This window comes from Onychostruthus taczanowskii, unplaced genomic scaffold (genome assembly GCF_017590055.1).
Source record: "Onychostruthus taczanowskii isolate IOZ18803 unplaced genomic scaffold, ASM1759005v1 scaffold15, whole genome shotgun sequence".
Lineage (NCBI taxonomy): Eukaryota > Metazoa > Chordata > Aves > Passeriformes > Passeridae > Onychostruthus > Onychostruthus taczanowskii.
The window spans coordinates 10,543,128-10,558,587 of record NW_024498685.1 but is presented as its reverse complement, the minus strand read 5'-3'; the positions used below and the strand labels follow the sequence as shown (position 1 = coordinate 10,558,587).

General features: G+C 50.0%; 1 protein-coding gene across 2 annotated transcripts in view; it reads right to left on the bottom strand.

Annotated features, from left to right (window-relative positions):
• Nucleotides 1–4,395: 4,395 nt before the first annotated feature.
• LOC121332795 (cat eye syndrome critical region protein 2) overlaps nucleotides 4,396–15,460 on the bottom strand; it is a 99,905-nt gene continuing 88,840 nt past the window's right edge. For both annotated transcript variants that reach the window (XM_041398603.1, XM_041398604.1), the window contains 3 exons: nucleotides 13,224–14,628; nucleotides 12,272–12,377; nucleotides 4,396–12,065 (listed from right to left, as the gene is read on the bottom strand). In XM_041398603.1, coding sequence (XP_041254537.1) covers nucleotides 12,060–12,065; nucleotides 12,272–12,377; nucleotides 13,224–14,628 — 1,517 coding nt within the window. In that variant the 3' untranslated portion in view covers nucleotides 4,396–12,059. The remainder of the gene's footprint in view (nucleotides 12,066–12,271; nucleotides 12,378–13,223; nucleotides 14,629–15,460) is intronic.

The window sequence follows — 15,460 nt, the reverse complement described above, 5'->3', positions numbered from 1 at the left end:
GGTGTGTGTCAGGCAGATGAAACATACAGAGGGAAGTGGGGTGGGCTTTCAGGCACACAGGCTGTCAAGCATAGCAGCAATGGACACAGGAGCAGAGGATCATTCCTGCAGAGAGGTCTGGTTTGCCTTCTCCAGACTTTCTGGGGGACTTGTGCGCTTCCCAGCCCAAGGATCTACCTCACACAGCCTAAGGTTCTCAGTTTGAGGTGTGAAAAGTCCTTTCCTTTCTCTTCTTCTCCCCAAGCTCAACAGATCCTTGTCAAACAGGGAAATAAGCAGGACATTTCTCCATGCCATGCTCAGCTGTGGCTGGAAGTGAGCACACAGCTGTTTCCTAGGGAAAAAAAATACCCTGGTTGTCTTGCAAGTGATTGGGTTGCAAAGGAAGGTCTGGGTGTTACAGAGCCATGCTTGGTCTTACAAAGGGGACAGGTGAAACACTGCAACCCTCCCTGCTGATCCCAAAACCTAGGTGCTCTCCAAGGGCCTCATCAGGGGGATAACAGACAGAGGAACTTCCCAAGGGAATCTGTGCGTTTCCCTAGGGAAGCAGAGATCAGAGGGAGGGAGGCAGGGGCAGGCAGCCAAGGAAAGCAGAGTAGGCTGGTATGCACAGGCTGCATTTCCTCGGGGGGATTTGTTTCATATGCAGGTATGTCTTCAAAGGGGACACCAGGGTGCAGGGGAGCACCAGGGATGCTCCAGGGATGAATTGCCCCCCTGGGAACTGGAGTGGAGAGGCAGGTGTCTGTGGGAGCCAGCCATTTCCCAGGGGGGAGTTCTAGTTTGCCGCTGATTTTCCTAACAAAACACAGTCCTCTGGGATCTTCCAAAAACCCATGCAGCCTGGAAAAGCCAGGGATCAATAGGGGCTGGGACTTGGGAGGTTATAAATCTACTGGCGTCTCCCATTTTGCCCAAACTCCTGCTGGAATTAGGTGCTGATGCAGCTGCCTGGTCTGGGCACAAGCTCTGCAGGACATCTTTCCCCACTCTGCTGATGCAGTAAATTGTATTCCAGTATCCCTCTTGGGAGAGAAAATGAAAGCAAACTCAAATTTCTCTTGTGGCCCACACAGTGAAGTTTCCCTCACTGGATCCCACGTTGGGAAGTTTGGGTTTCCAGCTGAGCATCCCCCCCTGCTCCTCACCAAACCTGAGGGGCAAAGCCATGTCCTTGTGCCCTCTTCTCCTCTTAAAAGCTCCCCTTTCTCTGCTCAGCCCTCTCCCCAGGCCAGGCCAGGCTTTGATGGATTGCAATCCTCCTCTGCCATGGTCAAAACAAAGGTCATGGCCCGAGGAAATTGCTAACAACTTTTGCCCACCGGCCCCGGAAGAACGGGAACATTCGTGACAAGGGGGTGAACTTTTTATGATCCCTCCACCCTGGCAGTCTCTTTGGGAAAGGAATTTTTAAAAGTGGCCATGAGGCTTCCGGGGGAGCTGACAGAAGAGGAGGGGGCAGCTCTGAAATGCTACCCCAGCCCATGGAAAACCCCAGCCCCTGCCCCTTCCCACCCCCAGCAAAACCTCTCTGTCTCTGCCTTGGGAATTGTGATTTGTTATGGTCCAAAACAAGTTTACTTTTATTTTAGCACTTGGAAGACCCCAAATACTCATTTTGTGAGTGTATCAACATCCAGGCACCAGCCCTGTGCCTCAGACCAAGCTCATGGCTGGGAACAAGGGGTTCAGGTACATCCTCATCCCACCAGGCCAGTGCCTTTGCTTTGCCCTCCTGTGCCTCTGGCTTCTCCACCAAGCAAAAACTGCAGCTTTGTGGCTGGAGGAGATACAGCAGGCTCCCACCCTTCGAGAGATCCCTGTCTGCTTGGAGAAGTTGCATTTTACATCTAAATGTGAGGGGGGGGGAAAAAAAAAATCGAAGTGATGGATGTGAATCATGCCAAGGGACAGTGATTGTTTGGGAGGTTAGAAGTTCACTCCATACATCCAGTAATAACATGCAGCTGGTATGTCCTTAAAAAAAAGATTGTATGCTTCTTTTTTTCCCCCTGTGTGAAACAACATGTGGATTGGGGGGGGGGGGGGGGAGAAAAAAAAATCGAAGCTTTTAACTTATGAGTGCATTTGTTTTTCCTAATACCTGTAAGGGAACATTTCTGCAATTACAAATAATTTGTTCTAGCCTAAAACTGAGTCTTCCTGAGCTATCCCAAAAGTCCTAGTTCTGCCTTTCTGTGAGGTAGTCTCTCCCACATTAAGTGTGGTGACTAATGAGAAAATTCAAGATGGGAACTTTACCTGCAAGATGCTTTATTTTTTAGAGAAACACACAAAACCAACCAACACCCTCCCCCTCAAAAAAAAAAAAAAAAACAAAAACACTAAAAACACCAAAACCCAAAAAAACACTGATCATGCCAGAGACATTCTGTTCTTCTTCCACCATTAGGCATTTCCAAAATGCTGCATTTAGCTCCATTACAGCTGCATCATCCTCCAGCTTAGCAAAACCTGCCTGGAATCAGAGCTTTCCCCAGGGTCTGCCCCAGCTGCCATTTATTTCCACCCCTAAACTGGGCCCTGTTGAAAATGATTTATCAAATCCACCCCCAATTCAAAACCACATGAACAAGTTGCTTTGAAATGGCTTTTTTTTTGGGGAAAAAAAGCTGTATTTGGGAAGCATCCCTGTTCTTAGGGAGAAGGAGGCTAGAGAGAGAGTTTAAAACCTCAACCTAAGAGCTCAGGAAAGCTCCCTTTGTACAAGGAGGTGGGAGTAGCCTTGCCAGCCCATGGAATAAAGGAAAGAGAATAATCAAGAATTGTGGATAGTAGTAGAAAGAAAGGTAGAAAAAAAATAAAGACACACGTGGCTTGGTTTGACACTTTGTCAAGATCAGGACAAGGCATTTCCTATAGCACAGATAAGCTTTGTCTTTGCCTGGGCTGCAAGGCAGCTCTAAAAGGAGCAGCTCCATCTGCCCCTTCCCCAGGACTGGTTCCAATTAGTGCCGACCCCACTCTGTGCTCTTTTAGCCCCAGGATTAAAAATCTCCCTGTGCCAATCCCCTCTGACCCAAACACTTCCTGGGACTGATGGGGGGACAAAATTCCTCCCCTTCCTCAATTGGACAGCTTGCTCTTGCCTCGCCAACTGTGAGCTTCTTTGGCCAGAAAAGACGCTGGCCCCTGGTTTGGCCAGCGAGTTTGGAGTCCTGCACCATGGAAAAATGTTTCCTGGGCATCTCTGCAGAGGCAGCTCTGGTGCTGAGAGCCAGGAGAGTGTGCTCAGCTTGGGAGCAGCCCCAGCCCCAGTGAGGATCCCACAGGAGGGGCAGATGGAGCCCACAGAGCAAGCAGGCTACGCTGCAGGGCTGTTTTGGCAGGAGATACGAGTGTCTGTTACCAGCCCTGGAGGAAACAGAGGGAGATTTCACTGGATGGAGCTGAGGAGGAGAAGGAAAAGGCTTGCAGCATGCACCTGGGAGCCTTTGTGCCCCCATCCTTCTGCTGTTCATCCCCACATGCCTCTGTTTGCTGGCACCAGCCTTTAAGGAAAATCACCTTAATTTTGTCCTGATGTTAAGCTGCAGAATCAGCAGAATGGAGCAAGTTATTTATTCAGGGAGCAGCTGTGCAGTGGCCAAGTGCAAGCTGCCTCCATGCACCTGCAGCAGGCACCTTCCAGCATGAAGCAGTATGGCCAGTGCCTGGCTGTGATGCTGATACCTGGTGAGAAAGAGCTGAGCTCTCTTTGAACACCTCCCTGGTGGGAGGGCTGCAACCCCTGCCCCATCTCACATGGGAGATTGAGTAAGCAGCAAACAGCAAGTGCCCTTTTGGGCCCAATATTCATTTGGAGCACACAGTGGGCTCCAAAGGCTTTCCATTCCTCTAACAGCCCCTGAGGGCCAGCATTAACCAGCACAAAGGGAAGTCACAGAGGTCACATCAGCTCCTCCTTGGCAGCATCACTCCATGGGCTCCATTCAGGGCAGTCACCTCTTTTAAAGCAGAGAGGTTTCAGGTGGGTGTGGGGGCACAGACCACCTGTGCCCCAAAAGCATGATGTGTTTTGGGGTGAGAGGCAGGCTTCCTGGCACACCTGGGCTGCAGGAAAGCCCAGAGCCCACCAGGGACTTTGTGGGGAGAGCAGTGACACCATCTCATTTCCACAGCTGGGCTGTTCCCAGGCAGACAGCTGTGCTCCTGAATGGGAAATGATCCCAATTAGCTTTCCAGGTGCTCTCTTGTAAATGGATTACAGGTGGTACAACGGTGTCTGACTGCAGTCCAGGGCTTTGTCTCTCTGAAAAAAAAGCCCTCTGCGTTATCCTCCCACCCCCATCCGCTTCCCCTTGCAACAGAAGAGGGAGACCATCCAGGAGACAAGAAAACACACATACAGCAAGGGTGATTGCTATTTTAAGAATGTACTTTATACAAAATAACCAATTCATATGGAAATAAAATCTACAGACCTCCAAGGATCAAGATTTTAAAAAAGTTCTTTAAAAAAATTACCCAACACACAGTATTAAACTAACTATTGAGGTAACTGTCGCTCTTGGGGAACAAAGGTAATCAGCAGACCAAGACAAAATATACACAATATAAAAATAAATAGCATTCCCCTTTCCAGTATTGACCAGGAAAGTTCACACAACTTTGCAGCAGCAGGAGAGAGAAGAGGATCCCTGACACTGTGCTCTACAGGATGGGGAGGGAGGCGAGGGCTCCTGGGCAACAGGTGATGGAGAGGTGCAGCCCCTGAGGCCCTGCTGGGGACAGAAGTGCTGGGATGAGCAGCTCCAGCACGAGCTCCTTCTTGAGCTGATGAACTGAGCCCATCCAGTCCAATCTTTCCCAAACAGCATGGGCAGCTGCTCAGCCCAGTTTCCAAGTGAGCTGAGGACCAGCAAGCCCAGTCCTCGAGTGTGACATCCCAGCACTCCCAGCTAAACCTGCCAGTGCAGAGCCCCACTGCAGAGGTCAGATTTCCCCCACTGAGGGACACAGGCAGCGGCATTTTCACAGCTTGGTGTGGGAGGTCTCTGCAGCAGCCTCAGCTCACCCTCCTGTCACCCTGGGACAGCTGCAAGCCATTGACAAGGGCCAGGCTTTTGCCCCCATGGCCACTAGACCCCTCCCTGCCCAACAACACAAAGCACAGCAACATAAGAACAGCCTCACCCAAAAAGGGAAAGGCCCCCGTTTTCTCCTTGTGCCCCCGACAGACAGATTACATTCTTTACAAACTTACAATAATACAAAAACAACCCCAATGTTACCCAACTTCAGAAAAATGAATGGATGTAGTGGCATAGGCTCCCCCACTCCCTCCCCAGCAATGCCAAGTGAAGCAGCAGTGGGTCACTCTCCTCCCCCAGAGGCATTAAATCAATGGTCCACCCACCCCTCTTCCATGTGCTCTGCTCTGTGGATGGATGGATGGATGGATGGATGGATGGATGGATGGATGGATGAGGTTCAACTTTACCCAACTGCTCCCTTCCCTCTCTGCCTTCCCAAACACAGAGGCAGCAACCAGCTCTCTCATGGCTACCTAAATCAACCCACCAGTCTCTGGGAAAGCAGGAACATGGCATGATAAAATGTAGGGCCACAGAGAGCTCCTTGCTTCCCACTGAGACTGTGAAAATCCCCCAGTGTGTTCCATACCCATCATAGCCCTAAAACAGTACAGGAAGGTCAAAGTTGCACTGCTGCATGTTATTATTGCTCAGAAAAAGATCAGGCAGCAGCGTTCACTGATCCATCAAGGAGGAGAGACAAGAGTTTCCACAGCTGTACACAGTATATGCACAGGCATTTTTAACCTAAACCCTCCTGGAGGTAGACATGCCAGGATCACGTGTGGGAGCCCTGCACTGGGACCAGGAGCAAACCCTTATCCTGGCAGATGGACACACACCACTATGCCTGGGTGGCAAACCCCAGGGGCACACAAGAGAACACTCATGAGGACACCCTAATTTCATGAGGAGAGTAAATGTGCCCTCCCCAGCTGCTGTCTGTGTGTGTGTGCAGAGGAGGCAGCTGGCAGGGCCAGCCCTGTGCCCTTGTGCTCGCCTTGTGGGCAGCGAGCTTTCATCTCTGCGCTTGACAGCACCGACCGCAGTGAAGCCAGCAGAGGGAAAGAGGCTTGAAAGCTGGGAAGAAAGGAGAGGGGAAGGGTTGGCATGTATACAAAAGGGAATCAGAGGGCTTTCCAGACTAAGAGTTGAGGCCTGGGCTCCTGTAGCTGCCTGGCTGGCGCTGGGAAGGGAGATTGCTCCCCTGCCGTGTTTTGAGAGCACCAGGTGATGCAGGCCTCTCTCATCTGATGCCCCAAGGAGTCCCCAGTGGCTCTCTGGTCTGACTTTGCTCACAGCAAGGGAATTGTGCTCACACAGAGTCAGTTCTGCTTCTATTTAGAAGATATTCCACTTACTGCCCTTATGCTAAATGAGCCAAGTGTTTCCAAGTAAAAGGGGCAAAGGACAGAGGGACTTGCTAGAGTTGGTGAAAATCCCAGTTAAGCCTCAGTCCTAATTAATCCTTTGTCTCCTCTTTCCCTGGTGGACATAGCTCTCTCCTGGATGGGCTGTTCACTTTGATATCCATGTTTCAAAAAGAGGAAGACCTTTGCCAAAAGAAATCTAGGCCATGGCTCCAAATGAAGGAAAAAGCCCTCAGTCAATGCAAGACCAGCAGTGTTAGATCTACAAAATGCTCCATGGTCTCTCAAATCCTGCATGTCAGCCAAGGCAAGACAGTGACCAAAAAGGGAAGGGTACAACACAGCTCACTTCAAAGGTACACTTGGATGTACTATCTAGTCTCAAATCCATTAAACCCTGTCTTGAATTTCCCTGCCTAGGGGTGGACTGAGCCTTGTCCTGGTTGTCCTGTTGGGAGACAGCTGGAAATGGGTCCCTCCCCAGCTCTTTTTCAGAGTAGGAGGTGGGCAGAGTGAAAACCAGAGCAGAGTGAAAACCAGAAGGAGCAGTTTATTATGTGCTGGTTAAAAGAGTTCTTCATCTCAGCGTGCTCAACCCACCATGTGAAACAGGTACAGATGGGGAGAGGGGTGAGGGCAATCTTTGAGATGCTCTCTCCCTGCAATAAGCACAGGCTCTTAAAGCTCACAGGGGCTCACAGCTGCAGCCCTCCTTGCACAGCCTGCTGTCTCAGCCCTGGCCTTGCAGGAAGGACCTGGCACTCACACAACTGCTCTGAACCACCAGCACCCGCCTCAAAGCAAAGCAGGAATTCTGCAAGAGCAAACTCCCGTTCATCCACTGATGCACCACAATAAAAACTTTTTAAGGGGTTGCTCTGATTAAGTGCAGACCCAGATGCATGGCTGCTCTGCAGCAAGGGAAACCAGGACCAACTACACCATCACAGATTGTACTGCTGGTCTTCTCCAAGCCACCCTTTGGGATGACACTTCCCTGTCACTCATTTCAGCACCTTCTCTGAAATTCCACAGAACGTACAGCAACACAGTCTTTTCAGAAAAGGAAAGCAGAACGAAGCCATCAAGAACAAAGAAACCACCCTGACTGAACAAAGAGATGAACAAAAACCTGACAGGGATTAGTGGAGAAATAAAGAAAGGTTGTTTTCTAATTATACTTTCATTTTAAATGGAGAAGTGTTGAGGTGAGAACCTGCAGGGGAGCTGCCTCAGTCAACAGAATCACAGACAGTCTCTGTGACTTGCTTTCAGATAAGACATCATAAAGCTGATAGCTCTCCAAGACCCTGAGAAACCACACTTACAAAAATATACACAGGCGATTTGCTTCGGAAAGCCTGCATGGGAAAGGCATTTGGCAGACAAGAAAGAATCAGAAGCTTCCAAGAAAAAGTGTCTCCTCAAAGTCACAAATCAAACTAGTTGGGCCTTGAAGCTTCAAATTTGCCTTCCTCTTTTGTCCTCCTCATTGCAGGCTGGTGCCTTGGATTGCTACTGAATGGTTTGGTGGGTCACACCATGGAATTTATAGACTGCAAACTTCTTCTAAGTTTGCTGAAAGTCACACTGAAGCCTCAGTGACTGCCCTCTCCAGTTGAATTGCGGGGCCTGTATCACCTAAGATGCCCAAAGATTCAGAATCTCAGGGGGATTTTATACAACAGCCTTTGCAAAGACAACTTGACATCCAGGGAACTTGTGAACACCACTTAGAAAGGAGGAAGTGGTATGGAGAAAAAGAGGCTAAAAAGGAAGAGGAACACACAAAGCTCTTCTGAGAACATTGGAAATTTTTGTCGTGCTTGAGCATGGTCAACTTCATAATTGTTCTATGTATTATATAATCTCATTTAACATGAAGTCTGTAATTATAGCAAAACACATCCTCCAGATGGGAAAAGCAATAGCTACAGGGAATTTTGCAAAGTCACTAGTTCAGGATGCTTTCTGAAGAAGGACCACGTGGTAATAGATTGTACTACAACAATGCTGGGCAATGCACTGGAGTTTCTCTGTATTGTGTTCAAAATTTAAGACAGTGGCACAAGCACGACACTCAAAAGCCATATTATTTTAAAGTGCAGCTACACTTCTCCTGCACTGCAATCCAACCCATGGCACAAAACACCACAGCTGTGATACTACTCTCCTAAATCCCTCAAACCTATCTGCCACAATATCTACAAAGCAGCACAGTTTGGAAATCATAAAATTCACATTATCTGTTCCTCCTTACATTTGCACGGGTATTCCAGCTCAGCAATCCTCTCCCAGGGCTGTTCCCTCCGAGAGGAGTCAGTTTTCAGTGATTTGCTCAGAATGTACCTAGAGAGATTAGGCTGATTTTGAGGGCATCCCTAGATATTGTAAGAGGGAAAGAAAAACCCCCAACCCTCACTTATGAACAAAGCATTTGAAAGCCTGGAAACTCCAGTCTAAGACTGCAGCAGGATCTCTCCACCTCAGCATGTCCTGTCCTCAGGAAAGCCCAGCCATTGCTCCCTGTTTTCTTTACAAGTACTTTTCTAACAGAAACCATCTGTCCTCACAACAGCAGCTTGTTAGCCACTTTAACAAAAATTACTGACTACATCAAAAGCCATTTACCAAGAAACCCTCCAGAGGAGTCAGCTTCACTACTGGGTGTTGTTTTCCACACCTGCAAGTCAAACCCTTTTCCCAAATTTGCCTCATGTCAGGTGAGGGTATCTATCACTGTCTAACACTGCACTACCCTCTCCAGGCAGACCACAAGCAATTCCTGCTCTCCTTAGCTCTCTCCTGTTTTCATTGAGGCTTGGTACTCATCCAGAGGCCATGACCACTAGAACCATGTTTTCAGTGCCAGTTCCAGCTGAAGTATGCTTCAGCCTGCTTGGAAAGTTTTTACAGCATCTAAAAACCTCCTGTTCTGCAATGTTCACAATGGGCTGAATGAGAGGCCCATTCAAATATTCAGCTGGCTGTGACACAGAAGACAGGCTGAAGTAAGGCAGGGCTTCTTTGCAGAATCTACATTCTCATTTCCAGAGTTTTCAATGCTTTGCTGCAAGTTATATTTTCCAGTTCCTCTGTTTTTAAATCTGTTATTTTCAATTATTTTTATACCTACAGTGAAGTAAAGACTGCTTTACAAGGAGAAGCAACTGTGTTTGTCCCAGGTTTGTTGTCTTAAATGAGTTATACTTAGAGACATATCATAATGTTCATGGCTGGGGAAAGCAGTTACCCATTTCTCAGTCAAAGGTCAACCTTCAGGATTATCTCCTCCAGTTTAGATCAATCCACCAGTCACAATTGCTCCCTGACAGATGAATACAAATTAAAAAAAAAAAAACAAAACCACACCAAAAGCATCCCACCTTCCCTTTCCTCATGTAATGGCATCTGTAGATAGATATTGGAAGTCATTCAGAGTACATTGACAGATGTCCCAGGCAACTGCCTGGCCCAAGCAGCCAGCAGCTACAGCTCACAGGCTGGCTGCAGCAGTGGGTAAGAACTGCATCTGAAGCACACTTGTGCAGTCACACGAGGAATTTTAACTCCTGTTAGGCTTGGAAAATGCCTTGGCCCTACACAGCTCATCAGAGGCAAAAGTAAGTACAGCAACAGAGAAGTGAGGCTTACTGAGCACTAACATGGCAGTCCTCCCTTTCCCCAACTATTTCAAGAAAGAATATTTCTGATCTTTTAGGCTTTTTGTTCTTCCAAAAGCTTAGGACAGAAGGAGCAATGGCTCAGTCAGATGCTACCTGCCATTTCCTTGAACAGCTCTGCCAGCTTGTGGCAGATCTACACAGCAGGACAAAGGCAGTAGTCATGCATCCTGGTGCAATCCAGCTAAAGATATGGGTGATAGCACCATCCAAAATAAGAAAGCAGACAGAAAAATTCTCCAGAAACTGGAGACAGTACTCCTCCTCTAGCTGGTATCACACAGACTAAAGGGCATGCTGCTCTGTGCTCCTGCTGCTGTCATACTCTGCCCCACTCCTTGGCAGATCCTCTTTTTAACCTGCACTGTCTTCTCTCAGTGCAACCAGCAGCTCTTGCTGCCCAGTCTCATAACTCAGCAACTCCCCAATTTTACTCCAGCTTCCCCAAGAATAATCAACTGCTTGTTAGCTTTAAGATGTGAATAAATGCAGATGAAATTCCTACAGAACTCACTAGAACAAGCAGTGGCTGTCCAAGCACTGGCACAGAGGGGTTTTCCCAGTGCAGTACTGCCACTGGCCCTGCAGGACCTGCTGCCTGACAACAAAGTAAAACCAACTCAACTGGAGCATGCAGCCCTTTTGTCCCTCAGCTTCTGAGCCAATCAACCTAAACATCTGACTCTGAATGAGTGCTTGAGTGCTTCCCAATTCACCTGCAACTTGCAAATGCCAAATCCAACAAATGGCTCACACTGCAGTAACCCTACCATTCCTCCAGGGCAGCCTCTTGCTCTTCCTCCTCAGCAAGAGTGCTCAGAAAGCCCGTGGCACTTTCTGCTTCACTGCTGCTAAGAAGTGAATTTAGCCCAGGGTCAGAGAAAGAGGTGGGGACTCTTGGGCAGCAGGGCAGTACAGATTGGCACAAAATTTGTTCTACTGGATGGGTGCTGATCCACCTGCAGCTGCACTGGTTTCACCAAAATAAGTTTAAGATGACCAGTTATGCCATTTTCTGTTTTCTAGAGCACACATTTCTTCTACCAGAAAGGCAGGGAGAAGGGTACTATACTAGCAGAAGGGACAATGCCATGGGTGTCCTGCCCTGGTTTCAATTCCTGGTCCTGGTTTCCTTGTTCCCCCATGATGACAGGAGCTGGAAGTGCACTCAGGCCCTGGATCCAGAGGGGTGGAGGTGGGGGTGAGAGGGGAAGGAGGAAGAAGACAAGAGAATGAGGAGGACATGTGATGCTCCTGAGCAATTCCTGCTATGAAGTCAACCAGCCATGGGGTCGTGTTTTGGTTGCAGAGGACAGGAAGGAGGACAGTCATCCATCACACATTTCCTCACCTCTCTCCACTGCCCCCAAACCCTCACCCTATCCTGAAAGATTTCAGTGTGATATGATTGTAAACAGTTAACGATTCCTCCAGTGCTAAGCCCACTACAAGCTGGGCCCACCCCCTCCCCCATTATGTACAATACATTCACCAACAACAGAAATTTATTTAGAAAGGCAACAGGTTAAATTCTGTAAACTGGATCCAGCTCCAAAACACACACGTTAATACTACAAGTAAAATTCCATCATCGTCCTCTTCCACCCTGAAAAATATACCTGAGTTTAGCAGTCAATGAAAGTTTCCACCCCCCCCCCCGCCCTCCCCACCCGAAAAATCCCCCAAACCCTGAATGAGACGCAGTCTCCGGTCACAGAAAGCCACTAGTTTGGGGTGCCCTGTGTGGTGAGCCAGCTGCTCGGCTGGCTGGGGCCCAGCACCTCTGCGGGTTTCCAGCGCAAAATCCGGCACGGCGCCGCGCTCCGCAGACCCGGGAAGCTCCATGCTGCTCGGGCGAGGGGAGGGTGGGAGCAAGGCCTGCCCCTCCTCTCCGTGCTCCAAATCGTGTGTGGCTTTCATCTTGATGAAGTCTGTCCTTTCTTGGACTAGCTCTGGAAGAGGAAGAAGAAGAGTTGGAGCAGCTTTAGAAAGGAATCATCTCGTGATTGCATGCAGCCAGTTCAAAGCTAACACTAGTGATCTGCTCAAGTTCACAAATTCCTCCAGTTCTTCCCACCCTCACCAAACACCACAATCCTTTAACCATTGGGAGGAGAAAGACTTGCATTTCAGCTCTGCTTTCTCTAGCAACCCTTACTTGATCCAGAGGCAAGGCTGATGGTTTTTGTGATGTCAAATCTTCCCGGGACATGGTTGCTGTAGGCATCTTCGGGAAAGGAACTTGAGCCTGATGCATTTGCATTCTGGAGTCAGGTTGAATGGAGAGAGTTTTAGCACATGAATGTCAGGAGCAAATCCCCACTCTTGGTTAAAACTACTTCACTGAAGGCATACATACAACATTAGCATACAAGCATTTGTCTTGTATATTCTGTCTGGCTTCCCCCCAAAACACAGCCCTCAACCCATGCCATTCCCCCAATGGCTCAGCTTTAAGCCAAGTACCCTGAATACTAGAAGAATGAAGGACTTGATGCTGTGGTGATGACAAAACAGTAACAGCTGAGGCACATTCATAAAAACTAAACAATGAATTGTTGGAGTAGCAGTATTTTCCACTTGGGAATAAAATGTGATATGCAGTCTCAGTGACAGGTAACTTCCTGTGATGGAAATTTGACAGAGAGAGAAGGGGCAAAGCAAGAGAGGGGAAAAGAGAGCAACGTAAGAATGTTCATAACAAGATGCAAACTTCCACTTTAGTCAGTGACTCTGCCCCACTACAAGCAAGATTTAAAAAAACACATTTGCAAAGAAAATGGCAAGAGTCCACGTGATTAAGAGATGCTCAACCCTGGATGACACATTAGCAAAACTGTCAGGGGAAACTCAGCACTGGTGTGGGGATGAATGAAGCAGGCTAACAGGTTCTCCATGACAGTGAGTGCTCCTTGCTTTAAGGAGATGCAATGAGACTCTCTCCATCTTAGCACTCTTACTCCAAGAGCCACCTCTCAGCCTTTCAACTTGACTTGCCATCTCTTGTGACTTGAAGCCATATCCCTTCAAGGGTATCCAACACTGATGGTCACCCAGGCATCACCCCCCTCCCCCTCCACCTTGCCTCCTTGCAGAAAACACGATCTTACCCCGAGGGTCTATACAAGTCCTGGGGTGGCCCCCCCATGCCACCTCCACTGCCTCTCTGATCCATCAGCAAGGCCTGAAAGTGACCCACGTTCTCCTCTCGGCAGCGGTACAGGGGGCCCTCCTGAGAGAGGCCATTGGCCTGGCTGGAGGCTGCATGATGAGACAGGTGAGCATTCATGGGCGATCCATACGTCCTGGGCTGGAAGTGGCTGGCAGGATGTCGGGATCCATAAGGAGAGCCAGTCTGTAGCATCACCCCGTGGGGAGGGAAAGCCGACGGGCCGAACCCCATCCCCGCACCCAGGTGTGGCGGGGGCGCTCCGTAGAGGAACTCCCCCGCTGCCACTGAGCTCTGCCTCTTAGCGGCTGCATTGTGGTTGTCCAAATCAAGAAACTCTTTGGGACTCTCCGGCCTTTCCTGGGACTCCTCGGACTTCTCATCTTCAGGCCCCAGCTCCTGCCCGTCGCTTGGAGAAACCTCTTTGGCACTTGCTCCGTCCATGCGGCTGGGAGAGGCCAGGGCGGCGCTCAGTGCCTCGCAGCCCTGCAGGCTGGCGGAGCCCCGCTCTGGGAAAGGGGGCCTGGCCAGGGACGGGTGGGCACCGGGGTGCCCGCTGGGGCTGGCCTGGGCGTGGAGAGGTCTCTGCCAGTCCGAGTAGCCCTGTGGGCAGCCGTAGTAGGGCGGTCGCTGGTAGTGGTGGTAGGAGGGCTGGGGCTGCGGCTGGTAGGGATACGGCATTCCCTGGGGCGGCCGGTACCGTGGGAAGACGCCGGGGTGGGCGCTGCTTGGCTGGAAACCTCGCGGGGGAAAATGCTGGGGATGGGAGGCAGGAGGAGGTGGCTTCCCCCCCATCATGGGGCTGAACCCCTGCAGGCCTGGGTTGATGTGGTACCGCCCGGCTGAATTCGGGTATTCCAGACTGGACATGTAGAGAGGATGAAACTGGTTGGGGGTGGCCCCCATGGAGGTGGCATCCACGCCAGGGAGGCCGCTGCCCTGTCCCATGCAAGGCACGGCTGCTTCGGGCAGGGCCTTTCCCCCACCACACAGGGGCTTCTCCAGCAGGTTGGCAGCCAGCCCCTTCCCCTCGGGGCCGGCTGCCGGCCCCTCGCCCGCCGCCCCATTCTGAGGCAGGGGACCCCCCCTTTCCGAGGGGGGCACCAGGTCCCTCACGCAGCCGGGGTCGCCGGCGTAGCCGCTCTCTGCTGACCACGCGCCTTTGCCCTGCCCTGCCTTCAGGTCGCCCTTCACAGCGGGGCCATCCCCCTCCCCATCCGGGGGCAAGGCGCGCCTCGTGCACTCCATGGGCAGCGGGGGCTTGGGATGAGGTAGGAGTTTGGCGTAGGCCCCGTCAGGAATGCTGATGCACTGAGCCTTCTCGTCCATGCCTGCCAGCGCGTCCACTGAAAGAGAGGGAAGAAAAGTCAGACACAGCGTCTCATTTTTGCAAATTTGGGGGATCTTTAAGAGGTGCTTCTTTTAAAAGTGCTCTTTTAAAAACTGCTCATGAGGTTGCATCTCTCGCTGAAAGATGGCACAGGTAGCCACCTCTAGGTCACAGCTCCTCTGGAGTAACGTGGCACACGTTTGGTCTGACACAGAGGTGTGCAGAGGCTGCCTAAAGGAGAGGCAGAGTTGGGGTCCACATGACAGCAACATAAGGTGTTGGTGTACTGGCAGCTTGATTTCAGGCTGCCTTATCCCTTCCAGTAATAGAATTATAGAATAGTTTGGGTTGGAAGGGACCTTAAAGACCACGTAGTTCCAACTCCCCTGCCATGGAGAGAGACAAATTCCACTAGACCAGATTGTTCAAGATCCCCTTCATCGTGGTCTTGAACACTTCCAGGGATGGGGCATCCACAGCTCCTCTGGGCAATCTGTCTCAGTGCCTCACCACCCTCATAGAAAAGAATTTCTTCTGAACATCAAATTTAAGCCCACCCTCCACAAACCCTGTTTGCATCCAGCTTGGGCAAGAGCACCACCATGCCCTGAGACACTGCAGAGCTGATCACAGCCATATTTTAACCAACTGTGGTTTGGAGATGAGACTGCTCTGTCCTGCAATCAGTCAACGTTCTCCCCTCTCTCTGTTCTATATCCAGCAAGCTAAATTATGATAACTTTTAAGCAATGCCACACAAGGAAAGAGTTTCCTCTTAGTGCAAGGCACACAAGGGATTGATAAAAGATACAAGGGTTTTGATCTCTAGTTTACCAGCTAGAATTAAT